This window comes from Rattus norvegicus, chromosome 10 (assembly GCF_021556685.1).
Source record: "Rattus norvegicus strain SHRSP/BbbUtx chromosome 10, alternate assembly SHRSP_T2T, whole genome shotgun sequence".
Taxonomy (NCBI): domain Eukaryota; kingdom Metazoa; phylum Chordata; class Mammalia; order Rodentia; family Muridae; genus Rattus; species Rattus norvegicus.
The window spans coordinates 20,164,631-20,191,216 of record NC_141543.1 but is presented as its reverse complement, the minus strand read 5'-3'; the positions used below and the strand labels follow the sequence as shown (position 1 = coordinate 20,191,216).

The 26,586-nt window shown below is 51.5% G+C and overlaps 3 protein-coding genes and 1 pseudogene across 4 annotated transcripts; 2 read left to right on the top strand and 2 right to left on the bottom strand.

The window, feature by feature from the left end:
• Positions 1 to 214: 214 nt before the first annotated feature.
• Uqcc4 (ubiquinol-cytochrome c reductase complex assembly factor 4) lies at positions 215 to 1,517 on the bottom strand. The gene is made up of 2 exons (NM_001109028.1): positions 1,446 to 1,517; positions 215 to 1,366 (listed from the first exon to the last, which is right to left on the bottom strand). Exons 1-2 carry the CDS (start codon positions 1,475 to 1,477, stop codon positions 988 to 990), a joined length of 411 nt encoding a protein of 136 aa, NP_001102498.1. The 5' UTR covers positions 1,478 to 1,517; the 3' UTR covers positions 215 to 987.
• Positions 11,291 to 12,016, top strand: Snrpc-ps3 (small nuclear ribonucleoprotein polypeptide C, pseudogene 3; annotated as a pseudogene).
• Positions 12,109 to 17,214, top strand: Percc1 (proline and glutamate rich with coiled coil 1). 2 transcript variants are annotated; one of them, XM_087569273.1, is made up of 3 exons: positions 12,109 to 12,433; positions 13,054 to 13,139; positions 14,666 to 17,214. In XM_087569273.1, the coding sequence occupies exons 2-3, from the start codon at positions 13,083 to 13,085 to the stop codon at positions 15,527 to 15,529; spliced, it is 921 nt and encodes a 306-aa protein (XP_087425399.1). In that variant the 5' UTR covers positions 12,109 to 12,433; positions 13,054 to 13,082; the 3' UTR covers positions 15,530 to 17,214.
• Positions 16,490 to 26,334, bottom strand: Ccdc154 (coiled-coil domain containing 154). The gene is given in 17 exon segments (NM_001447256.1): positions 16,490 to 16,629; positions 16,720 to 16,907; positions 17,180 to 17,266; positions 17,400 to 17,517; positions 17,779 to 17,855; positions 17,978 to 18,097; positions 19,716 to 19,853; positions 19,927 to 20,053; positions 20,350 to 20,474; positions 20,548 to 20,676; positions 21,172 to 21,273; positions 24,123 to 24,246; positions 24,546 to 24,641; positions 24,923 to 24,969; positions 25,160 to 25,349; positions 25,463 to 25,673; positions 25,917 to 26,334. Coding segments are annotated over 17 exon segments (1,992 nt in total). The 5' UTR covers positions 25,924 to 26,334; the 3' UTR covers positions 16,490 to 16,523.
• Positions 26,335 to 26,586: the final 252 nt, after the last annotated feature.

Genomic DNA, 26,586 nt, shown 5'->3' with positions numbered 1-26,586 from the left:
ACCAACAATGTACACGTGCAGTAAGTGTGCTCACTTCTTCTGCTCAACTGCACACACTACTGCACACAAGTTATCAGCCTGGTGGCACAGAGGAATCTGACTTCTTTTTTTCAAAAAACGATTCTATGTGAGCTGGAAATAGAGCTCATAGGTAGGCTAGCACGACAGGTCCCTGGGTTCAACCCCCAACACTGTCAAAAGACAGAAACAAATAACCCACTATGTCGGTGAAAAATGATTTTGTTTTGTTTTTTGGGACAGGGTCTCCCTATGTAACCCAGGCAGACCTCAAACTTAGGATCCCCCTACCTCAGTCTCTTAAGTGATGAGACTACGGGCATGCACTACCACTTCTGGCAAGTTTCTAGGTTCTCAAGTGGGAATTAAGAGCAGCAGAAGAAAAAAATGTGGCGGCAGAAGTAGGCTGATGTTTAAGTCTGAGGCAAGGCTGGTCTACATAACCAGTTCCAGGCCAGCCAGAGCTATCTAGGGAGACTGTGTCTCAAAACAAAACAAAACCCACTTGATGAAAGGGGAGAAAATTGAGTTCTTTAGACTTTACCAAATGTATTTTCCATTTGTTAGTTTTTAAAGTAGCTTCAACTGATGTTGCACACACCATAGCTCTGTACACTTATGCAGTTAGCCTGTCTCAGAAAGCGAATAAACCGCAGGTAACATCTCCCCCAGAACTCCTCGGGAAACATAATTAGGCTGTACAAACACATCACAAATTCAACAGCACACGGTGCACCCGAAACCTTTTCTATGAACCTCAAAAGTTCTTTGGACGTAATCACTGAACATTGGTGTCGAGCAAAGATCAGATTTCGAGCCTCCAATTTTGTGCTGTGTTGTGTCAGCGACAAGAGCGCCATCCAAGTCCTTTAAGCAACGAAGACATGCGCAGAACCAGTTCAGAAATCGTCAAATTTGACGACAAAACAGAAGGATGGCTGCCTACTCCCTTCCTCAGCACGAACCCTGTTACGTTCTAGCCCCGTAGATGGCCGGAGCTTCAAGCTCCTCCAGAGGACCTTCCGGCTCTTCCTCGTCCTCCTCTTCCAAAATCTGTCTCAACCACTGGTCCGTGCTGCTCTCCTCCCTCCGGTAGCACCAAATGATCAGAACCACAAGGGGAAGGGTGAACGGCAGCACTTTCCACCAGGGCCGCTGCTGCTGCTTCCCCAGGGAATGCTCCACCGTCCAGCGGACTGGGGTGGCTTTGCTGCCGGAAAATTGAATTGGGAGGTTGGGGTCTTCCTCCTCCTCTTCCCTGTCTGCAGACTGAACTGGAGACCGGTCACGGGGCGGCGGATGCAAGCTTCGGGAAGTCCAGCCCACGAGCCGCAGAGCCCTGACCGCTCTGGAAGAGAGACAGCAGTAAGCGTCCCGCAGCCACGGTCGCCTCCCGCCCTGACCCACCAGCACCTCACGGCTCTCACCCCGCCGCCCGTGAGCACAGGACACTGTTCATAGCGACCTCGACTCGCACACTGCGGCGCTCAGGGCTTTCGTCACTTCCGTCGCACAAAACCGGAAGCCGAACTTCACCTCAAATTTTTACGACTACAAAACGTGGGTCCAGCGGCGCAACTGGAAGTGATGCATTTCCTCTTGCGCGCTCTTCCGTCTCGGGCCCCGCCCTGATGGCCTGGCGACTTATGGCTTTGTGTAGTTCTCAGTCCCTCCACAGAGACCTGAGCCAGCGGGCTAATTGGAAGTGAGACCGATTCGACTCTCGCAAAAGCTTGGCTCGGGGCTGTTCAGTGTGATGCCCACAGACTTGAGAACCCCTGGCATCAGATGGCTTCTTTACCGAATTATCGTCCGGGAAGGACTTGGTTCCTGTTCTCCAGGAGTGCGTCTTCCATTCTAAGTGCTCTGTCCGGGCTCTCAGCCTCCTTTTTGACCAGTGTCTCAACTGCCAGCCGAGTCCATCTCAGCTATGCCCTCAGGACCGGAGGTGGAAAGCCCTCGAACCTTAGAGGCCTCCCTGCCCGGCCGTCCCCTTAAAAAAGGCTTGCAGAAAGCTTTCCACTGACACTCAGTTCACCCTGCCACTCTGCAAGGTTTGCCTTGGGCAGCTGTGGGGTTTTCGATCTTACTAGCCTGCAGGCACCTTGACATCTTAGTAACTGCCTTTTTAATGCCAGTGGCCTGTACCATATTATGGAGAACTGTTAACTGCTTAATTGGGTAATTTTCAAAGAAAGTGATGTTTATTAAATGGGGCGAAATAAGTTAAATTTGAAAGTGAATGTGTTCAAATGAAAGGCTTGACAATTGTATCTGTTACTAGTTTTGTAGGCTTTAATCCTAGTATACATTAAATATCGGGCAAATTGCACTTGACTAATTTTTGAAGAAAAGTAATTTATTCCGTCAAGGAATTAAAAATAGGCTTTGTGTATGGTTAAACTGTAAATCTTATGTTTACAAAAATACTGTAATCTTCAGGAAATCACTGTATTAGGAATGTGCACTGACTTACATAAATAAAACCATTTTTGAAACTTGAAAAAAAAAAAAAAAAAAGGCTTGCAGAAACATCACCTCCCCCTAGACTATCCTAGGTCCCCAGAATCCATTTGCATTCAGGGAGACTGAAAATGGATCTGTGTAGACCATAAGCTGACCACACCTCGGACAGCCTACAGGGAGGTAATTCTGAAATTACATTCCTGAGTGCGCCTGGTGTTTTGAGCTGGAAGCTGATTTAAGCTCAGTTCATCTTCAGAATCAGCCAGGCAACCTTGTAATCTCAAGACTGTGGAGGCAGAAACAAGAAGATCCCTGGTTCCAAGCCAGCTTGTACGACACAGCCTGATATCAACCCAATTTAAAATACAAAACAAACAAACAAAAAACAGGATCAGCCCTAATGGTGTCAGTTCAGTACTAGGGTGAGTCATATCCACCTGGCCTTACTGCAGGGCCCACTAATGACTGTCACTCTGAATTTGTTCTCAATCTGTGAACCAGTCACAAAAACAAAAACGAAATAACAGAAAAGCCCACCTCTCCCTTCTATCTCATGGGGCATATGGCTGTGAGTCCCAGAAACCTAGGACCCTTTCTGGGCAAGCAGAGTGCCACGCTATTAGTTTGCTCAGGTGAGTGTCTGAGGGCACCAGATTGATCATGGAAAGGGAGAAAGAAGTTAGGAAAATGACTCTTCAGCCTCTGACTGGTAGTGACCTACACATTCCTGCTAGAGCGAGGCCCAGTCTTACACAGCACTCCCAAGAAGGTAGAGGATGCCCTCACTAGGCAGCATTAAGGAGAGAGACACAACTCACAGTGCAGCAACCTGGCTCCTGAAGACATGAAGTTCAGCTACAATAACTCAGCCCAGCTGTCCCATCTTCACTTGAAACTCCTCTGCAGGAGGGCTTGCTACATCCAGTGGAGACATGGAGCATGGAGCAAAAAGAGCTTGAATGGCTGCTGGTCCCTCAGTTCGCACCACACATGGTTAGGCCTCCTGGAGGTCCCTGGCAGACCCCTAGAAGGAAACGAGATTAGCTTTTTTCTTGGCTCAGGTATTGGGTGTATGGCTGCTTGGATGTGTACTATCTTGCTGGTGTTTGAAACAATAGCCTGTGGCGCCTCGTCCTCTTAGGAGAACCAAGTTGTATCTTTAGATGTTTCAGGAACTGAGGGACCACAGGACACAAGTCAGCAGACATTGACCTCGGTGCCCTCGACCTCGGTGCCGGAAGCTACTCCAAGAATAGAATTTCAGGTAGAGAAGCAATTGTGCAAACCTGCTAGAAATGTGACTTTGCCAGCAAATAGCCCCCAGCAGCATAACTGCTGATTCAAATGTTGTAAACTACTTAGGAGACATTTGGGGAAATTATGGACACTTTGCAGAAACTTGAATCGGGATTCCAGGGACTTTCTAGAAGACAAAAAAAGAGAAAAAAAATAAGGATGAATTAGATCAGGAAATGGAGGATTCCCTAGATGGGAAGGCCCTTACAAGTCTGATCCTACAGATGCACCTTTACCTTGGATAGGAGTTTATGATAATAATCTAGATAGATGAGTGGTGGTTAATGGTAAGAGAGTCAAGTATGGTTCCCTATCTCCCTGGGAGAGGATCAGGCAAGCTCAAGCTCCCTGGTGTGTTCTCTCAGAGGATCAGCAATGACAGCTGAGGTGACAAGTATATAAATTTCTTATTTTTGGAAAAGATGATTCCTTTTATGGCCACCTGAGATCAAAAGAAAAAATATTAAGATTATTAATATGGGAAGTTTAGAGAGAGGTTGTGCTGGTTAATAATGAAACTAGTAAAAACCGGATATCTGGCAACATGACCACAGGCAAGCGTAAAATAGAAATTTTCTTCCTGTATAGTCTGTGTTTAAAGTTCTCATATCGGGGCTGGGGATTTAGCTCAGTGGTAGAGCGCTTACCTAGGAAGCGCAAGGCCCTGGGTTCGGTCCCCAGCTCCGAAAAAAAGAACCAAAAAAAAAAAAAAAAAGAGTTCTTATATCATGGTGTGATGATTTCTGAGTAAGATTGTAATCATTTGACCCTGTACCAAAGCCCTTAAAATAAGTGTATATATACCCTGATGCTCTCAAGTAAAATTCACAACAATAACAAACCTCTCTCGTGTGTTTGACTCTGTCTGTCGCATCAAATTTGTTCCTGACCTGAATATTCGAGCCTGGTCTCTCCGCAGTACGCAGTACGCCAGACCCCTGAGCAGTCTGCGACAAGGGCTGGACTTGAACTTCTCCCCACGTAGGGATGCGGGGACCTGAAAGAAATTAGACCCAGAAGTTTGCGGGGAAATTTATGCATGTTCCAACTGTAGGATTTGTGAGCAGCCTGCACACTCACTTGCCTTAGTCCCCACAAGCGAGCTAGGCTGGAACCCTTGTGACCTGGTTTCGCCTTCTCTTTGCTTAAGGTCTCCCACCTGGCAGTACACGCAGGCTGTCATCCTAAAGGTGACCGTAGCTTTTGGATGCTTTGTGGACAAAAGAGGGTCCTGGGAAATCCCCTTACTGCGAGCTGTAATCTAGCCCAGGATGGAACAAAATCAGGAGCCTCCTGTGACCTGGAGTATGCTACAGTCCAGTGCCCACTTACTACTGGGAAAAGCCTCCCGCTCAGTATTCTTGTCCAAGGCACTCTCATTGAATTAGAGCAGGAACAATGAGAGAGATGGTGGGGCCCAGCAACACCTGTGAGTCGCCCTCCCAACCCCCCACCTCAACCCCCCTCCCCCACACACACCGAGAGGCCCAACCCAGGACCCTGGCTAAGAGCTGTTGTGTCAACAGAGGCACCTGTCTACCCAGGTCCTCCTCCCAGGGCCCCACCCCACACTGCTACACCACTCTCCTGGCAAGAACCTCACAGCACCCAGGCACCTAACTGTAGGTAACATGCAACCCAGGGGGAGCCTCCAGAAGGAGATGGAGCTCAAGGGCCCTAAAGTGTGAAGGGAACTAGGCTTCCTGGATTGGATAACATAGGGGAACCAGGCTCAAACTGCACAGAACAGCCCATGAGACCAGATTAAGGAGGTAGAACACGAGTTAGAGCTTCACCCTGGGGTGGGCTAGCCTCTAACAATGACCAGTGAGCTCATCCCAGTCTCAAAGACTGTCTCAGGTCAGAGGCAGAAAGAGATCTCTTAGGGCTGGCAAGACGGGCGGCTCAGTCCGTAGTGCTCACCATGCAAGCCAGAGGACCCAAGTTTGAGCAGCCACATCAAAAGCTCTATGTCGTGGCCCATGTTTGTAATCCCAGCTCTAGGGTTGCAGAAAAGGGCATCTGTGGAGCGCTCTAGCCACTCAGTATGGCTTCATCAGCGAGTCCCAGGTCCCAGGAAGAGACATTATTTCAAAAAAAAAAGGTGAGTGGCTCCTGAGGAACACCACTTCTAGTCTCCATGCACCTACACATATGGGACCTACACACACACACACACACACACACACACACACACACACTCCAATCTCATATCTTCCTGGGGTTGGCATTACAGTGCCGGAGTGAACAGTGTTCCCGCCCTTGAAAACAAGATTGGCACCTTGTTTGGTCTTTGCAAATAACATGGTTTACAAAATGTCATACTGGTGCGAATCGACTGTAAAGCCAACGTCAGGATTTTCAGAATGCCTTTTCAATGCCTTTTCAGAAGAGAAGGCAAGGCACGCAATAGCAGAGAGAGACAGGATGTTAGGAAGCAGCAGCCAAGGACCTCCCCACCCACTCATGCCTCCTCAGTTACAGGAGGAGGGAGAGAGTCCAGGAATAATATCCCCCAAACTGTAGCAAGGAGTGTTTGAAATTTCAGGCCTCCAGGCCATTGGGAATATTCTTTTTTAAAATTTTTACCAGTGGTAGAGCGCTTACCTAGGAAGCGCAAGGCCCTGGGTTCGGTCCCCAGCTCCGAAAAAAAAGAACCAAAAAAAAAATTTTTTTACAAATATTAAGGTGGACAGTCGAGGCACACACCTTTTGTCCCAGCACTTGGGAGGCAGAGGCCAGCAGATCTATGGAGTGAGTTTCAGCACATCCAGAGCTACACAGAGAAACCCTGTCTCAAAAAAACGGAAAGAACCAGCAGTGGTGGCACATACCTTTAGTCCCAGCCATTAGGAGGTAGAGGCAAGCAGATCTCTGTGAGTTCAAGGTCAACCTGGACTACAGAGTGAGTTCCAGGACAGCCAGGACTACATAGAAAGACCCTGTCTTGAAAAACAAAACAAAAGAAATTTAAGTATACTTTTTTTTTGGGGGGTTCTTTTTTTCGGAGCTGGGGACCGAACCCAGGGCCTTGCGCTTCCTAGGTAAGCGCTCTACCACTGAGCTAAATCCCCAGCCCCAATTTAAGTGTACTTTATGTGTTTGTGTTTTGCAATGTATGTGTGTGTGTGTGTGTGTGTGTGTGTGTGTGTGTGTGTGTGTATGTATGTATGTATGTATGTATGTGCCTGGTGCACACAGAGCCAGAAGAGTGCACTGGATCCCCCGAAATGAAACTGGAGTTAGGTACAGTTGTAAGATAGCATGTAGGTGCTGGGAACAGAACCCAGGTTCTTCTAAAAGCAGCGCGCACTCCTAAGTGCCAGCCATCTTTCCAGTCACACATGTTTGTTGTTCTCCTCTCGAAGAACCACTCTTCCTTACAGGTTCTGCTACAGGAGCCTGGCCAGGAAGCTGTAAAAGCTACCCTATGGTAGAAGCTCCAAGATGTGACGTCCCACCATACTGTATGTGGAGCCACTGCCGTGCTCGTCGGGGACATAACCAACACCTCAGCTCTCATTATCACAAAGCACACAGAGAAATTTCACAGGAAGCCTAATGTCTCACTAATGGAAGCAGAGGCGGTGGTAGCCGTCAGTGGGCTTAATGGCAGGGTAATTTATTGTAGCTCCACTTAAGAGCTGACATATTGGAGCTATTGATTTTCCCAGGAAGATAGATACCAGGTGCCTGGGGTCAGGCAGGTCTGTGCCCCTGTAAGGGCAGAGTCCCACTCAGTCTCCCAGGGTCTGAGGCCTGACAGTGAGTGGGGACTGGTGGTGGGGAGGGGACAGTGGGCAGAGTGCTTTTCTGAGCCCAACCCCAAACATATCCCAGTTAGGAGCAGATGCTAGGACATATGCTTCAGCCCCAGCCTCTTCCAGGGTCCCCAAATGGAAGATAACTAAGATGGGGTGACAGGGGCTCTGCCTGGCCTTGTCCACCCACTAAGCGTGTTTGTCTACTGACCCAGAGACCCCAACCAGGCCTTATCAGAAACAAACACTAGAGTTCAACCCCTACCTACGAGACTCCTGGTCTGTCCTGAACATGGCTCACAATTCAACATGAAGGAAAAGTGAGGGATGGCCTCCTCACCATGCCCTCTAAGTCCCCAGACCCTCCCTCCATTAGCACTCTATGTCTGCCCTGTGAAAGCTTGTCCCCTTTTGCTTGGACTTAAGCAGCAGGCCCTTCTCTGGTTTCTCTGCTCAGGCCTCTCATTACTCTCGCCAGCCCCATAGGCCCTTCTCAGGGGCCTCTTCCCAGACAACCGTCTGCTCTGCTTTCTTCCCACTGTGGATAAATCTTCCACCCTAGCTCATGGTCTTCTCCATGACCTCTTGCCAGGCAGTGGAGAACACCAGAATTTCTCCAGGATAAGGACAAAGTCCTTCAAGACAGCCTTCTCTCAGCCAGCACGAGTGGGTGTGTCAGGACCTAAAGCTGTCCAAGACCTATTCCTCCAATCCAGATGCCTGCCACAGGCAAGGTGGGGAAGGTGTTGGTGGGGGGGAAGTGTAAAACCCAAGCACCAGGGAAGTGGCAGCCCTGGGGAGCGACCGCTGATCCCCTCTTGTAGGAGAGGGTCTCTCCACACATGGGAAACAGCTGAGGCTCTGGTGTTCTTTGGTTTCCTTGCATGTGTGGTTGTATACGTGTATGTATGATTGTGTGTTAGGGTGCATATGTAATGGGGTGTGGATGTATGTGGGGAAGGGTGCTTGTGAATGTGTGTACACATATATGTGGAGGCCAGAGGACAACTTTAGGTATGGTTTTTCAGGTACTATCTGTCTGTCTGTCTATCTGTCTATCTATCTATCTATCTATCTATCTATCTATCTATCTATCTATCTATCGACACATGGTCTCTCTATGTAGCTTTGGCTATCTTGGAACTCAGTATGTAGACCAGGCTGGCCACAGACTCCCAGAGATCCACTTGCCTTTTCCTCCAAGCGCTAGAATTAAAGGCATGCGCCACCATACCCAGCCTTACCTTTTTATTTTCTGACAGTCGCTCACTAGTCTGAAACTCAAGAAGGTTAGGTTAGTTGGACCACAGGATCCTCCTGCCTCCGCCTTCCTAGAGCTAAGATTACAATCAAGTATTGCCACACCCAGCTCTTGGCTCTAGGTTTCTTGAGATAACTTAAGCTTGACCTCAACTAGGACATTGATACGGGGGTTTCCCATGCTGGGAGAACTGTCTATAAATTTCACAGCCAGCAACAGCATCCTACACACCCAACCGCTCCCATCCGGAGCCATGACTCTTACTATGGTTTTCCGGTTGTGTCGATGCTAAGCTGTGTGGCTTAGGTGGGATTTCCAAGAAGGGTTTGGAGTCCAGGGAAGCTTCACCAGCCCTGACGTTGAGGTATCCAATGACATTCCAGAGAACGCAAAGAAAAATGGGTCCTTTGTGTTCCCAGCTTCTGAAAATTCCCAGAATCCTTCACTCATGGCCCTTTCCCCATCTTCAAAGCCAGCAATCCAGCATCTTCTTTTTTTTTTTTTTTTTTTTTGGAGCTGGGGACTGAACCCAGGGCCTTGTGGTTGCTAGGCAAGCGCTCTACCACTAAGTCAAATCCCCAACCCCAATCCAGTATCTTCTAAATAGAGCATCTTCTAGTCTCTCTCTGACCTCCCATCTCTGCCTGACTTTGTATTGACCTCAAGGATTCTAGTTCCTTGATAGTGGCTGATTCACATTTGCTGAGACACACTGCCTGCCTCAGTTGGTCCATCTACATCCCCTGCCTCACATCCAGCTCTTCCAAAATTCATTTGGAAGAAGGATGACTTCTCCGGGGCAGAATTGTGACTCATTTCCTCCTCCTGAAGCACTCGACCTAAGGTTCAGAAAGCTCAAGGCTCGACCAGGTGAGCCGGTGGCAAGCTGTACTCACAGCCTCAGCACTTCTTCTATCACTAGGACCGGTCAGGGTGGGATGTGGGCCACAATCCACATGCCCTTCTGGGTACTCCCTGAGGCCCTAGCTATCCCTTCCCTGCCTGCCCAGCATGGTGCATCTGTAGACCTCTCAGGCCCATCTGTCAGTGTCATATCACTCAACCTGTCCCCATCCCTTTCCTGGGCCAGCATCCAGCAGTAGAAGGTGATGTGGCTTCAGCTTGGAGGAAGTGCAACCCCCCAGCCCCATACCTGGTCCTTCAGCAGGTCTGGGCTTTGGTGGGTGAGAAGGGAGCTAGCTGGCTGAGGCTGAAGCAGTGCTGCCCACAGCCAAGACTGGCCAGTGGTTTCAGACCTTGGAGTCTAACATGGTCAGACTGTAGGGTCAGAAGTAGGTAGAATCCAGAGCAGAATGGACACGCAAAACTGGGCCTAGCCAGGCACAGCAGAGGTCTCTTCTGGTTCTCACTGAGGATGTGGCCCAAGTTTCCTGCCCGAGAAGAGGTTGGTACAGGCGGCAGCTATGCCACCACCGTCCCCAAGCCTTCCAGTGTCCTGTCAGGCTTGGAGGTGACTAGGCCCCTTGATGTCTTCTCCAGGGCTCAGCTCCAAGCAGACAACCTAGTCCACAGTTGACAGTCACACCAGGGTTCCAAGCCTTGTTTGCAGGTTGCTCTGCCACGGGTTTCATATAGCTTAGTGTGAACTTGAACTTGCTAAGAATGACCTTGACGTTCAGAATCCCCTGCCTCCACCTCCTGGTGCCTACAGGGTACATAGGCATGCACTACCGTACTCAGTGTGTGTGGCCTTGGGGATCTAACCTTGAACTTTCGACATGCTGGGCAGTCGGCTACCAATCTTTGTACAACCCCAACTCGGCCCAACCCTTTGAGGTGCTCATCCTTAGGACTTAACTTCCTTTCTCTATGGCTTACTTGTCAGGTAGGGGTCCTGACTGCAGTGAGCAGGCATGAAGCATCTTTAGGGTTGGGTTCCCTAACCTCCTACCCTCCGGGAACCACGAACTCACTGAAGCCATCAAGTAAGGGCTCAGGGGGCAGGAAAAAGCTGAAGGTGATTGTGTCAGGTGACATATGCCTAGGCTGGAAGTTAGGGCTTCACTGGCTTGAAACCAAGGCGTTGTCCTTGTCTAAAGTGGGGGTGGTGCCTGGAGCAAAGAAGGACCCAGGGAAGGTAAGTGATACCCACATTCCTCTTATCCCCTTAGCCAGGTGAAGAGCTGGACTTAGAGACAATGGGCTAATGTTTTGAGCCTGAGGTACTGAAAGCCACGCTGGGAGGAGGCACTTTCCTGTCCTTAGAACTAACCACAGTAGCAGCAGCATCTGAAGACACTGGGGGCTCCTTGAGGGCAGCTGAGTGCTCTGAGGGCTCCATTCCTCCTGGAGGGCACCTGGATCGGCTAGAATAGTGCCCACCCCTAAATGCACCTCCACCCTAAACCACAGACTGAATGTATTTGGGAAAACTCTTTGTGGCTGTGACGAGTTAAGCTGAGGATGTGCTGGATTCGGGCAGCCCTAAATGCAATGGCGAACACCTCTGTAAGAGTTGCCAGCCAAGAGTTCCTGGCGGCGGGGACCGGGATAGCCAACGGCCTGTGGAGCAACATGCCCAAGTTTTATTGTGACTACTGTGATACGTATCTTACCCACGATTCTCCGTCTGTGAGGAAGACACACTGCAGTGGTCGGAAACACAAAGAGAATGTAAAAGACTATTACCAGAAATGGATGGAAGAACAGGCCCAGAGCCTGATTGACAAAACAACGGCTGCATTTCAACAAGGAAAGATCCCTCCAGCTCCGTTCTCTGCTCCTCCGCCTGCAGGGGCCATGATCCCGCCTCCCCCCAGTCTCCCGGGTCCTCCTCGGCCTGGCATGATGCCTGCACCCCACATGGGAGGCCCTCCCATGATGCCAATGATGGGCCCCCCTCCTCCTGGGATGATGCCTGTGGGACCAGCTCCTGGGATGAGACCACCCATGGGAGGCCATATGCCCATGATGCCCGGGCCTCCAATGATGAGACCTCCCGCCCGCCCTATGATGGTGCCCACACGGCCTGGCATGACCCGGCCAGACAGATAAGAGCAGAAGCGCTCTTTATCCTTTTGTATTTCTTGTTGTTTCGCCAGGAGATCTTGGTGCTGACCCTGAGTGTTTCCTAGGTGCATGATGAGGAACTTCCCTTCCTAACAGAGAGAACGCTTCTGGAGGGAGAAGTGGTACAAAAAAGTGCGGTTTTCACTTACATTGTGAAATGTGAAAATAAAGTCGTCAGCTCTTTAAAAAAAAAAAAAAAAAAAAAAAGAGTTGCCAGCCAAGCAGGGCGCTGCATGCCTGCAAGGCAAGCACTCGGATGGCCACCAGTCTGACCCCACCAGTGTAGGCTACACAGCAAGACCCTGTCCCAAGGTTAAAAAGAAAAAGTGAAAGCCCAAATGAAGATGACAGCATCGATGGCTATGACAGGCTCAAGACAAACACCAAGCGGCTGGCGGGACCCCAGACACCAGCCTCACTGGTATCTCAGTTTTGACTCTGGTCTCCAGGAGGGCAGAGGATGCAATAACTGTTTTAAAACCACCCAGTTTGGGATCAGTGATTAAGGAAGCCAGAGGAAGCTATACCACCAGAAAGGCAGAGGGCCCGAGAAGGAGAGGAACCCCGCCCCCAACTCCATTTAGGCTTCCAACCAGGGAAGGTAGGTGTCCTGTCTTCACCCCAGCAAGGATGCTGAGCGATTGGTTCAATCAGAATGACTGCAAGTATAGCTGGGTCTCAGGGCAAGTGGGTGGCAGCTATCACATGAGAGTCCATCCCACAGTCCTTACTGGGCTGGTTGACATGGTTATGGTTAATCTTAGCTGAACAAGGGCTCAGAGGCTAGAGGGGCTTGGTAGGGGTTACAAAGGCTGCCAGTGTTAGCACCCATCCTGGACCTACTAAGTGGCTGCATAGCCTTAGCTCTCCGCTTGCCCCAGATCCTGTTGCTTGCAGAGGAGGGTTTATAGCATGCGCTGCAGGCAGGATGTCCTCTGGAGAGGCGTACTCCAGAACTCAAAATAGCATGAAATTTAATTTTCCGCCTATTTGGCAAAGCTTGGATGGGGCCCCAATCAGCAGTACAGATAAGGGTCCTCGGGTCCAGGGTGTGGGCCAGCTGGGCCTGAGGCAAACACTCCATGGTCCCCCGGCAGGCTGCCTGCAGGTGAGGCAGTCTGCGGGTACTCCCCCCATGCGGCTCTGGTTGCTGGGCGCTAAAACAAACGGGCTCTGTTTGCCCAGTCTGTGATGACAATGCCGTTGCCAAATATTTGCCAGCCTCAGGCAGTTGTGGAGCTCAGCTATAAATGCTTGCGCCCCAGGTGGAGGAGAGCCTGCTGAGAGAGCCCTGCAGTCCCAGTCAGGTAGGAGCCTGGGTGAATGGGTGGTCGCACCCCTGGGTGTTGGGGAGGTCCCTCTCAGAGGGAATATGCCTGCATTAAGTTCTCCACTAGCAGTCATCCTCAAAGACTAGTGTCAGGACTACTGGACACCTCCTAAGACAGAAGGATCCAGCAATAGAGGACATTGAAGTGGCCAGATCTACTTCCCAAACCCAGGGTTTCAGGATAGCAGAAAGGGGCTGTGCAGTTTGACCCTGAGCAGATCTGACCAAGGGGCCACTCACACCTAGGCATCTCAGGTAGAGATTGTCTTCTGATACACATTGTTGGATATCTGCTCTCCCCCTTCCTCTGTGAAGGAGTCTGGTGGCTCTAGAAATGAGATCTACTGTAGGGTCACTAGCCAGGAGGAGAGAGAGCTACATCTAGGCTCCAAGTGAGAACACCCCTCTCCCTTCCCTTCTCTCTGTTTCTCTCTCTCTCTCTCTCTCTCTCTCTCTCTCTCTCTCTCTCTCTCTCTGCCTCTTTTTCTCTCTTCTTTCTCTCTCTGCCTCTCTTCTTCCTTCCTTTCTTCCTTTCTTCCTTTCTTCCTTTCTTCCTTTCTTCCTTTCTTCCTTTCTTCCTTCCTTTCTTTCTTCCTTCCTTCCTTTCTTTCTTTCTTTCTTTCTTTCTTTCTTTCTTTCTTTCTTTCTTTCTTTCTCTCTTCAGTTTTTCTAGACACAATTTCTCTGTGTGGCCCTGGCTGTCCTGGTGGTACTCAGATTGTAGATCAGGCTGGTCTCGAATTCAGAGATCTGCCTGCCTCTGCTTCTGCCTCCTGAGTACTGAGATTCAAGGCATACACTACCACATCTGGATCCAGCTTACGTCTGGCTCGACACTCGTTTCTTTAAAAATCAAGAATTACTACCCAAGAGTGGCGGCACATGCCTTTAATCCCAGCACTCTAGAGGCAGGGACAAGCAAACTTCTGTTGAGTTTGAAGCCAGTTTACATATCAAGTTCTAGTATAGGTCCTATCTCAAAACAAAACAAGGAAAAAGAAGAAAGAAACCCCAGCAATTGCACCTCTTCAAAGAGAAGCCCTGGAGTTGTGGCTGTAACTGTAGCTAGACAGGAACCAGACCTTTGTCTGTCATAGCCCCGAAGCTCCCCATGGCATTTGCCAGGTTGCTGGGCCTGTCAAAGTAGGTTCTGGTCCTGTCACCACAGTGGTCCAGGCTGGGACAGGGTAGACACCTTGTCCAGTGCCTGTCCCTTCCTGTCTTGAGTGGTACTGAACTCTAGGACTTCTGCCTCTGGCCCTACCCTGTAATCACAACTGTGGTGGTTCTCATGGTTCTGTCTGGTTCCCCTGTATTCAATGGATCCACCCTACATGAGAGGATCCTGTACATCTCTCTAAGCCAGGCCCTCTTTGAGCTCAGGAAGCCCAGGGATGGAGAGAGCAAAGAACTAAAGCACCATTTGGGGCCATACATCCAGGCTGGCTCTAGTGGGCACTGCCAGCCCTAACTTGCTAATCTACCCTCTTGCTTCTCTCCTAGCTCCAGAGACCCCCCCAAAATTTTGGGGACCTCCACAAGATGGCTGCTGGAGTGATACGATCTGTCTGTGGCTTCCGGCTACCCCTACCATCACACAAGTCCTTCCTGTTCACAGACCTGGAGGCTACAGAAACTTCTGAAGAGGAGGAGGGAGAGGAAGAAGAGGAGGAAGAAGAGGAGGAGGAAGAAGAAGAGGGAGACCAAGACCTGCAAGGTGAGGGGTCACAGGGCTGCAGCCCAGACTCTCAGAGCTCAGGAGTGGTCCCTCAGGGTCCCAGCAGCCCTGAGACCCCAGTGCAGCTGCTGCGCTTCTCAGAGCTCATCAGTGGTGACATTCAGCGATACTTTGGACGCAAGGACACAGGGCAAGACCCAGATGCCCAAGACATCTATGCTGATAGCCAAGCAGCCAGCTGTTCTGCCCGGGATCTGTACTATGCTGATCTGGTATGCCTGGCCCAGGATGGGCCCCCAGAGGATGAGGCGGCGGCTGAGCTCAGGATGCATTCACCTGGGGAGCCTGAGGGTCAGGTGCACAGGCTGGGCCACAGAGGAGACAGGGTGCCACCACTGGGCCCCCTGGCTGAGCTCTTTGATTATGGCCTTCGGCAGTTCTCTAGGCCCAGAGTATCAGCTTGCCGAAGACTGAGGCTGGAGCGGAAGTATAGCCACATTACCCCCATGACCCAAAGAAAATTGCCTCCATCCTTCTGGAAGGAGCCTGTACCCAACCCACTAGGCCTACTGCATCCGGGCACACCAGATTTTAGTGATCTGCTGGCCAGCTGGTCTGCTGAGGGTGGCTCTGAGCTGCAGAGTGGAGGCACCCAAGTTCTGGAGGGGACACAGCTGGCCGAGATCTAGTGAGTAGGTGAGTCAGGAGTGTGCTGGGGCAGCAATGGCCTTTTCTACCTTCAGAACAACCAAGCACCTCCTTCTGTAGCACAGGTCCTGCCCTACCTAGTAGGTCTATCTAAGTAGTCATGCAGTTACCTCTCCCTCAAGAGGAGAACAGGCCCAAGAGGATTTGAACTTATCCCAAGTGTCTGGAACTGTTGCCACCAGCACTGAAAAAGACAGAGAGACAGGGAGACAGAGAGAGACAGAGACAGAGACACAGAGAGACAGAGAGAGAAGAGAGAGACAGAGAGAGTCAGAGAGAGACAGAGCATGTAAGCTTACCCAGACCTGCCACACCTGACTACCAGCTCTCCGGGGACCCCACTATACACAGCAGGCTTCAGGACTCTGTCCTCAGGAAGTGAATGGAACTCAGGCAAGAACTATGAACCAACCTCTTGTACACCCTTGCCCTTTGTTACCAGGCTAGCCCCAAGATTCAAGTCAGTGGCAAAGAGCAACTAGTTGGGTTGGACTAAAACCAGGCCAGCCCTCTCCGTCTCTGTAGGGCCAGCTGCATGCAGAGTTCAGGTTTTCTTGAGAGGCTAGAAGAGGGACACTGCCTGATCACACAGAGACACAGATTCTCACTCTCCTGATTCGTGCTCACAAGTGGCTTCCTCAGCACTTAGTGGGTAGGTGTGCAGGGCTGAGGGTGTCTGAGGACCCTGTATCCTCATTCTTCACATTTGTCCTCACAGCAGCAGGGATGTATCCTGACAAGTGTGGCCTGGGTGCCCCTGCACAGAACTCCCACTGGACGTGATAGTCTGGCCTTGCATAAGGCGGGGAAGGAGGGGGTTCTTCAACGTCTAATAACTTGGGCCTTCTGGGTTTCCCTCTCACTACTTGACACCCTTGTCAGGCCTGTGAGTCGTAGAGAAGCCATCCCAGCAGACGACAGGAGACTCTGACTCCAACAGGTACAAGAACTGGCATGTTTATTTCTGGAACATAGTCAGAGATGTGACCTTGATGCAGGCCTACACTGGGTCATTGCCGAGTTCACTCCGGGCCTTTTCTGGGTCACCAAGTTCAAGAGGACTGTCTTCCAATGAAGCCACCTGCCCAGAGACATAACTCATACACAACATCCCCCCACCCCCCGTGGCTGTGTTGCTACCCTTGGGAGACCCCAGCTCTCAGCTGCCCACCTCACAGCTTGGTACACTCCCCAGGAGTTCACAGGGACCAGCTCGCCAAGGGCTACGTCCTTGATGAAGAACCGCTGCCTCACCAGGGACATGAATACTCGCTTGCTGCCCAGTGTCAGAGGCCAGGGACCCTCCTCACTCCACAGATGCAGCATGCTCTCACGCAGGGTGGCAATCTCCTCTGTGCGCTGCAAGTGCAGAGGTAACGGTGCTAAGAGGACCCACGGGGAACAAGGACAGAGAAATGGGAATTGGATGACAGAAGTGGGTGGCAGATGTGTACGTGTGGGGATGTCTTCTATAGAGGCAGCCTGACGGGAGGTCCTCACCTCCAGGAAACATTGTTCAGCACCACCCAGCTAATGTATCCTGGGGCCCTGTAGAGATGGGAACAGACAGGGCTTGGGGCAGGCTGGCAGAGGGTGAGGGGGTCAGTGGTTCTCCCAGAGTTTTCTCTCACCAGCTTGGTCTCATTATTAAACTTCAGGTTCTGGATGGTTTTGTTGGCCTGAAGGCTGTTCTCCAACTTTATCATTTGCTTCTGAAACTAAACACAGTTCTGGTCATAGTCAGACATGGACTGCTGATGTCCAAATGTACCCACTGGCATAGAAACGCTGAGGGCCTGGAGTACAAGGAGGCAGACAGACCCAGGGGGCTTCCTGGGGCCCAAGGGATACCGTGGCCAGCTGGCCCTGGATCTCTGCAATCTTCCGTCCAGGGTTCTCCTCTTTCAGAAGCTGCACAGACATCAGCAGGGCAGCCAGCTCCTGTCGCACAGTCTCAACCTCAAACTCCCTGTGGGTACCAGGGACTGATTATAGGGGCTTCAGAGCCCAAGGAAGAAGGCTCAGTTCAGAGCTAAGACTCCCGAGACTATCACAGGGCTAAACTTGAGGGTGCAGGCTATTCCAGAGGAGGTAGAGCCCAGGGTAGGACTAGCTGGGGATGGGGCAACCATAAGGGCAGAGGCGTAGGGGTTGGAAGGACTAGTAAAGATCAGGAAGGTCAGAAGAGTTTCTCTACTTCCCAGAGGCCTGGGTGGCTTCGAACCCTCACCTGGCCTTGCCCTCAGCAGAGATCTTCACATCCACATCACTCTTGTAAAGAACACACTTGTTGGAGACACTTTCTATCTGAAATGTGGAATATGTAGGAGCTCAAGGTGACTTACCACAGCCATCAGGGAGCCCCAGGACAGCTCAAGCCCAGCCAGACATAGAACCTCAAGGCGAGTGGTAACTCTAGCCTCGCCCACCTGCTGGGGGAGGCTGCTCACTCTCTCCTGCACCTCCTGCAAGTGAGCTGAGACTTCTGTCAGCCACTGGGCCAGGTCCTGCAGGGACTCCCTCTCCACACCTTCCCATGCGGCCTGTGCCTGCAATTTCAACATCGAGTGAGGGATGGAAGAGGGGTGGGTAGACAGGGCCTGCTGAAGCCAGGAGGCAGAGTATTTGACCCTAGAGCATGTTCATACAAAGCATGCAGATTGCCCGGAGAGCCTGGCCAGACCCTGCAGAAGACAGATATTCCAGATTCATGACAGCTGGGGTGGTCTTCCCAGGGTCATCCAGCTGAGCAGAAATATGCCCTTGAGGAACTGGCAGTTGTCCCTGACGGGAATAGAGAAAAACAGATTGGCCACACTGCAAGAGGGTACAGATGTTGTGGTCTGTGGGCCCTGTTGGCAGCTGCTCTGGCCATATATACCCAGAAAGGATGTAGAGCCAGCCGAGTCGGGGGATCCACCTGCCACGCCAGAGAGTGTGTTCACAACAGCTACAAAAGAGAACGGCTTCTTGTGTCTGTCAGCAGAGGAGAGAGTATGCAAAACACGGCCTGTCCCCGTGTGGGAACATGATTCAGCCACCAAGGAATGAAGCGTGAATTCACACAACAGGGAGGCAGGCAGCTCAGGAGAGAAGCCCGGGAGGAAAGGCTTATGCTGGGATGGAGTGTCTATGCACACACCAGAGCTAGATGGAGAAGGAGGAGGACTGCTGGGCTCTGGGATTCTATCTGACGTAAAGAGAAAGTTCTGGAGCCGGCTTGGAGAGTTTCTCGTGTGGAAAGTGCTGGGTTTTAGTTAGGGTTAGTGTTGAGCTCATAATTTTCCTGCCCCAGCCTCCTGAGGTTGGGATCACACTGAGTATCAGGCCAGCCTAAGCTACATAGCAAGAGCCTCTCTTAAAACAAAACAATAGTGAAAAAATAATAATAGCAGGATGAAGAGATGACTTAGCAGTTCAGAGCACTGGCTGCTCTTCCAGAGGACTGGAGTTTGGGTTCCTGTACCCAGGTTGGGTGGCTCACAGCCATCTGTGATTTCAGCCTATCTGAGCACTTACACACATGTACATAAGTAAAAAAGTACATAAAAGAAACTCAAGGGGGCTGGAGAGACGGTTCAGTGGTTAAGAGCACTGGCTGCTCTTCCAGTGGTCCTGAGTTCAATTCCCAGCAACCACATGGTGGCTCACAGCCATCTGTAATGGGATCCAATGCCCTCTGCTGGTGTGTCTGAAGACAGCTGCAGTGTACTCATATAAATAAAACTAATTAATTAAAAAAAAAGAAACTCAAATAAAATAAAATACATAACCAAAAAAAAAAAACCACCATTAAACTATATGCTTTAAAAGGTGATGAGGGAAGGGGGCTGCTTTTTCAAGACAGCCTTGCTCTATGTAACAGTCCTGGCTGTCCTGGAACTCGTTCTGTAGACCAGGCAGGCCTTGAACTACAGACATCTGCCTGCCTCTGCCTCCTGAACTGGTATTAAAGTAAGGTACTACCATACCCACTGAATGGTGAATTGGAGAGAGAGAGGGGGGGGGAGGGAGAAAGAAAACAGAGAGAGTGGGGAAGGGAAGAGAAAAAGGAAGAGTGTGTTAGGGGCCAAGGGCCTGTAGGAGCCACCCTGCCTGATTCAGAGACCAGGTCTCTTCCGTGGCTCCATCCTGTATTGCCCTTCCTTGCGGGTCTGTCCTTCTCACCTGGAACAACTTCAGGCCTAGTGTTTGCTCCTGCAGATCTAGCCTCCAACTCAGAGCTAGACAGTGGTCACTCAGGTCCTTTAGCTGCTGGTCCAGCCCTGCCACTGACCCCTCTAGGACCTGGCTCTTCTCTTGGAGCTGCATGGGACAACATAGAGTCAGGGAGGCTCTGCTAGATCCCTGCTGACCACCACCTCACTCAGCCCCTTACCAGCTCCAGTGCATCCTGTGTTTCCTGCTGGGCTAGCTTGCCAGCCATCTGTACAGCCTCCAGGTTCTCATGGACATATGAAGCCAACTCCTCAGCCTGGGTCTCCTCCAAGCTCACCTTGGCCTCCCTGTGTATTGATACCCAAACTGGCCCTTAGCACTGGCTAGGGAGGGGGGTTCTGCTTGCCAGCTCTGGGACCTTCTAGGTAATCAGATGGACCAGAGGAGGGGGTGCTACCAGGAAGGGAGTGCGAGAGTCAGGGTGGAGAAGGAACAGCAGCTCTAGCAGAGGGTTGCTGTCCTATCCTGACATGTCCAACTAGTCAGTGCCTAACCAACAGCTGCAGGGGTTGAGGGAGTTGGGGCATTCCCCAGCTGAGCTCAGCCAGTGGTTAGCTGAGGGAGGAACTGACATGACACCCACCGGGCCTTCTGCTCAGCCATCAGGACTCGATTCAGTGACACCTGGTTCTGTTGCACAAACTTGGTCAGATAGACCACAGCTTTGTCTAGGCCCCGGCACTGTTCCAGCAGGTGACCCTCCTCTTCCTGCTGTGGCAGAAGTGACCCTGAGCCTTGGTGACTATCCCATCTCCCACCCCGCCTGGTCACCCAGGCCCACCTCACGCTGTGCCCGCAAGACCCGTAAGCTCTCCTCCGTCAGCTCATGCAGCTTCTGCCAGCGGGTTTCCAGTTCCTCTCGCAGGCTGCTTTCTGCCGACAGCCGTGCAGTCTCGGAGGATTTCATTCTCTGTGGAGACAGCACTAGCTGCTGTGAATTTTTTTTTTCTTTTTTTCGGAGCTGGGGACCGAACCCAGGGCCTTGCGCTTGCTAGGCAAGTGCTCTACCGCTGAGCTAAATCCCCAACCCCATGAATTTTTTTTTTTTATTCTTTTTTTTTCGGAGCTGGGGACTGAACCCAGGGCCTTGCGCTTGCTAGGCAAGTGCTCTACCACTGAGCCAAATCCCTAACCCTGCTGCTGTGAATTTTAAAGAAGTAATTATTTTTATTTTAGGCGCGTCCATGCTTTGGCCACATGTATGTCTGTGTGAGGGTGTTAGAGCCCCTGGAACTGGAGTTACAGGCAGTTGTGAGCTGCTATGAGGGTGCCGGGAATGAAACTGGATCCTCTGGAAGAGCGGCCGGTGCTCTAACCACTGAGCAACCTCTCCAGTCCAACAGCTATAAATCTGTGGCTCACTTGGACAACCCATGAGGATGCTCGGCCCCACCTGGACCCTCACCTGCTCCAAGACCATGAAAGTCTTCTGCAGAAAACCACATAGTTTAGCCTCTCTCTTGAGGAAGCGGAGGCTTATCTCCTCGTTGAGTTTCATCATCTGGGCCTGTGAGGGACCACAGAGTCACCTGAAGCTTCCCTGCCAGACATCCCACCCTGCCTGGTGTATCCATTTCCTCACCCGGGTCTCATACCCTCCTCCTCCCACTCCCTGCCATGTTCCCAACCCCTGCATAGCCAGGCTGCATGCACTGGGCAGGAATGAAGGTAGGGCAGATAGGAGCCACTGTCCCCCCCGAACACTAGATCATGGGCCAGGAAGGACCTAAAGATCAAGGTCACAGGGGCCTAGACAATTCAGAGCACATCCAGAGCCTCAGCGGTATCCGGGAAAGGTTGTTCAGTGGGCACGGAATTCCACACTGAGCTGGAGCCTCAGTAAGAGAAGCTGGTGTGAAGACACCCTATCCGGTATGTGAGAACATCCCCGCATGTGTGGGAACACCCATGCATGGCCTTATCAAGGGTGTGGGTGGGAAAACTAGTTGTAACGCTTGGGCTTTGCCTCCTCCCCATGCTGGGCACAGGACAGAGGTTCCAGGCCCATCCCCCATACACTGTAGTAAGGCTGTCTCCTTTGAGTCTTGACATAGCCAGTGCCATTCTGCAGTTGAGCAGCTGTGGTGACCTGTGGAGATCTTGGTTTGCAGTCATGACAATGAGAAACAGCTCTGAGCAGATAACTGTCTATGGGAATGGGGCTTACAGTCCCTCTGGGAGTGGGGGGAGAGTTATAGACCTTTCCCTGCCATTACAACCAAAGTATAAGAGGTAAAATACTGATGGTGGGGCCATGGGGGCTTTTAGGTTTGCCCCCGCCTGTCTTGCCCATGCTATCCTGTAAGAAGCCCCAGTAAACTCATTTGTTTGCTAAACTGGACTTGGACTCTTTCTTGACGCCTGCTGGCTCCTTCACTATTTGGGGTGAACGTTTCCCTTATGTCTCCCCAGGAATGTCAGGATTTGACAAATCTGGACGTTGTGGCATGTGACTGTAATTCCCGTACTCAGGAGTTTGAGGTGAGCCAGGCTTCACAGGGAGACTGTTGTACCTCCCTGTATACCAAATAAAACCTGCAAGAAACCTACCTCGTAGCATTCACCTGCCTAGCACCTTCTCTGTGGCCACAGGACTCTCCTGACAACAGGCCCAGCTCTCAGGCTCTGACAAAGAGCCAGGCCTGGGCTGTCATCTGGGTGAAGTTCATCGGAGCCACTGCTGACCTCCCTCCCCTGCAGGAGGGAAGCCTAAAACAGGGATGGCTACATTTTATTTTATTTTATTTTTATTTTTTTCAGAGCTGGGGACCGAACTCAGAGCTAGGCAAGCGCTCTACCACTGAGCTAAATCCCCAACCCCCGCTACATTTTATTTTTAAGATAGGATCTCATATATGGCCCAGGCTGGCTTCACACCTGTAGTGCCACTACGCTCAGATTTATGGGTGCTGGAGATTGAACCCAGAACTTTGTGCATACTAGGCCAGCAATCCATGAACTGAGCCAGACACCCTCCCTCGGCCACTTTTTCTGAAAGGCCAGGATGCAAACATTTCAAGCTCCCAGGGTCTTCCTTGAAGCCTCCCAACTCTTTTTTTTTTTTTTCTTTTTCTTTTTTTCGGAGCTGGGGACTGAACCCAGGGCCTTGCGTTTGCTAGGCAAGTGCTCTACCACTGAGCTAAATCCCCAATCCCGAAGCCTCCCAACTCTTACTCAAAGTAGCAACTCTCACTATGTTACACAAATGTTCATGGCTCTGTGCAATAAAACTTTATTGTAAAAACAGGCAGTGGCATGTAAAGTCCTGACCCTGACGTTAAAGAACTCAAAGGGCCTGATTAGAGTAGCTTCCTCCATGCCTAGCATGTGAGGGGTGGTCAGCCCAAAGCTTCTGTGTGCTTAATGATGCCAATGCATTAACTTCCCAGCAGCCATGAGGCGAATGCCACTACTTCTGGGCAGCAGAATCATGATGGGTCAGCTGAAGTACCCAGTATTTCATGCCCACCCTGTCCTCTGAGGAGCCTGGACACAGAGCAGCAGCTATAGCTCCTGGTCTCCATTTATAGAGCCAAAAAGCTGGGTGGCAGGCATGTGTAACCATCTCTAAGCTCCATGTAGAAGCAGAGGCTCGCTCTATCTATCATCCATCCATCTATCTATCTATCTATCTATCTATCTATCTATCTATCTATCTATCTATCCATCTATCCATCCATCCATCCATCCATCCATCCATCCATCCATCCATCTATCTATCTATCCATCCATCCATCCATCCATCCATCCATCCATCCATCCATCTATCTAATCTATCTTTTTTCAAGCCAGGGTTTCTCTGTGTACCTGTAGCTGCCCTGGAACCAGTTCTGTAGACCAGGCTGACCTTGAACTGAGAGATCCACCTGCCTCTGCCTCCTGCGTGCTGGAATGAAAGGCTTGTGCCACCACCACTCCACGCAGAGGCCCCTCTGAGGGGTCCCAAGTGGAAGGAGAACACGCTGCCTTGGGAATCTGTGATTTCTGCTTGAGAGAAATGCTGAAACTGAAAAGAGCTGCAGAAGGGGCTTCAGGCCCAGATGTTCCTTTTCTGTTAGTTCAACTGAAACAGTCAGCCCCCTGCCCATGCCTTCTGTTCCCCAAACCTGCAACAACAGGGCACTTGGCACATGGCTGTGACAGCAGGATTGAGTTTTCAGTGCCTAAGACGGCAGCTGTCAGTGAGTGGGCAATGCAGCTGGGATGAGAGGCGACCACGTCAGACAGGGTAGGGCTATCGTGTACACTCAAGCAGCTGCAGCAAGAGGGACACATTGAGGACATGGCCATAGGTTTCCTTCTCAGAGCCCTGTTGATGACTCCTGCCTTAGCTAGGCCTGCCTTTCCAGGAGGTACCTGCATCTTGGCCAACTCAAGGTCCACCTTCTGGCTGGTGTCCTCTTGGTTTTTCTGCAATGCGCTGCAGGCTGCTTCTCGGCCCTGCTCCTCTTGGCTCAGCATGGCAGTCAGGTTGGTCAGCCTAGAGGCAGTAGGTGTGGTAAAACCAACTCAGCTAGGGAACCATAAGCAAACTGGTGGGCTTTAGGGTCCTAGGTCCTTCTCAGGCTGGGGTACACATCCGGCCCAGGTGACACATGGAAGCAAGCCTTGGGGTCCCCAGTGAGGGCAAGGCACTAGATCAAAGAGCAGGCGGGTGGGGCCCCCCAGAAGTCAGAAGTGCAGCACTCCCATTAGAGGATGCTCCCCAAGGGGCGCTGGGGGCTCAGGGAAGGAAGACCCCAGTGTTGCACAGGCCTGAGATTTCCAGAGTTGGCCCACCTGAGGTTTATCTCCTGCTCAGCATGTCTCCGCTCTGAGTCCTGTAGAGCCTGTTTCCTCCTGATGTGTGTCAAAGCCTCTCGGACCTCCACAAGCCTGGTGGAAGGAGTTGCCCTGCTAGCCCCAGAGCAGTTAGGCAGCATCTATTGGGGCAGGGCATGGGGCCGTGCAACCAGTCTCCCACCACTTGTACAGCCTGCCCCAGTGTGTGCACAGCCGACCTGACCTGCACCATTATAGGTACTGTCTACTTAAACAAGACACATGTGGGCCTTAATGCCAGCTACTGCAGGGCATTAACAGCATGGGCCCCAGCCCTTCCCCCTGAAGCGTGTACTTGTCTGTCTGTCTGTCTCTGTGTCTGTCTCTCTCTGTACCTTTTATCCAGGGCTTGCATCTGGTCCTGGCTCTGGGGCCCAGACAACTGCAAAGAGGAGGAAATATGGGCTCAGTAGGCTGAATCTATCTACCAGGTCGCTGCAGCACAGATGCAGGACATGTCGGAGTCACAGCTTGAAATGACTGGGGTCAGTAGGGTCAGGATCCAGGAAAGTGTCCCAAGCATCAGGAAAGGGGTGGCTCTTTTGTATTTGCCATGCCACTCAACGACTCACCTCTAGTTCCTCCTTCTCTGGGCTCCAGGCTGCCTGCTGCACCTCTTGCCTCAGCTGGCGCAGCTCTGAGGCCTGCATCTGCACTCGGGCATGGACCTGCAACAGCTCTTGAAGCAGGCCCAATGTGGCATGCTCACAGCGCTCCTTGTGTCCCCTCAGGCGAACCACCTCAGCCTGCAGCTCAGCTACCCTGATTAGGGCCAGAGCAGGTGGGTCAAGCTGTGCTTTTCCTGGAGGTAACTCGATCACAGTACGCCATCTCCCTTACCCCACATGGCCTTCCTCATACTCTGCAAGGCTCACCACTGCTCCAGCTGTTTCCATTGCTTAGGGGTGTCCTGTTCAGGGACCAAGGAGTTGGACACCAGTCCACTGCACTCATATTTCTCCAAGCTTTCGGTACTCGAGGGCTCGTGACTGGCTAGGCCTTCTGTTAAGAGAAGCTCCAGGTCCTCGAGGGTGACAGTGCTCAGTTGTGGAGGCGAAAGCCCGAGTGAGGGGCCATCAGCTGGCTCTGGAAGGAGGCACCTTGGGAGCTCGTGCACAAGGACAGTACATCTGTGATGGTGCTTGCTGTCACCTGACCTCAGAGACTCATCCTGCTGAATCACACAGATCAGCCCTTCCGGGGGTCCAGGTAAGAGGGGTTGAGGGTCCCGGGGGAGGACACGCAGTACTAGGACAACCTAGCCAGCTCCATCAGAACCTGTGAGGTTTAAAAGCAGGACTACTCTGTATATCCCTTCTCTCTACTCACCTGACATGGTTTCACCAGCAGCCACACCTGTTGTTCAGGTAATGATGTCAGTGGCCCTATGGTGACCCAAGGCTGAACACCAGGCCGGGGTAGCCGAGTGGTTGGCTGGAGAGAAGCCAGTAATCCAGGCCAGAAAGCTGCAGGAACTGGGATCATTGAGGGGAGAAGAGAAGGCTTTGGGCCACAGAGGAGGCCAGGATTTAGGAAAGGCTGTGGGACTCAGGAAAGTAAGGCTCAAGAAGGAAGGTCTGGATCTTGGGGAGAAGACAAGGGAGTGGAGACTGAATCTTCGGGAGAAGATGAGTCAGGAGGAGAGGCTGTGGACCTGAGAGTAGTGGAGGTATGAGGTAGCGGCTCCTGCCCTTCCACCTTGCCTCTTTAGTGGATCCCGAGGAGGCAGGTACAGCTGAGTTATTCTGGGAATCTTTTTCTCACCAGAACCCTATGGCTTCATGGCCAACTGCCAATGGAACTTGAGCTCTCATCTGCCCTGTCCTGTGGACTCCCTAACTTCTGGTCCCCAGAAGGATTTGGGGGGGGACAATGAAGCATGCCCCTTGCTGGAAAGCCTCCTCTGGCTCTGGGGCTACTGGGTTATGGGCATGGTGGAGAGGTGGTCCAGGAATCAGCACAGGCTTGAGTCACACAGAGCAGAAGGCAAGGGTCCTAG

What these genes read in the sequence shown, in the direction of transcription:
- Uqcc4 (NM_001109028.1), bottom strand. Translation starts at nt 1,477, where the DNA reads ATGAACAGTGTCCTGTGCTCACGGGCGGCGGG. An exon ending in CTGTGCTCACGGGCGGCGGG is followed by an intron (nt 1,367 to 1,445) that starts GTGAGAGCCGTG and finishes TCTCTCTTCCAG; the next exon opens with AGCGGTCAGGGCTCTGCGGC.
- Percc1 (XM_087569273.1), top strand. Translation starts at nt 13,083, where the DNA reads ATGCTTGCGCCCCAGGTGGAGGAGAGCCTGCTGAGAGAGCCCTGCAGT. An exon ending in AGCCCTGCAGTCCCAGTCAG is followed by an intron (nt 13,140 to 14,665) that starts GTAGGAGCCTGG and finishes CTTCTCTCCTAG; the next exon opens with CTCCAGAGACCCCCCCAAAA.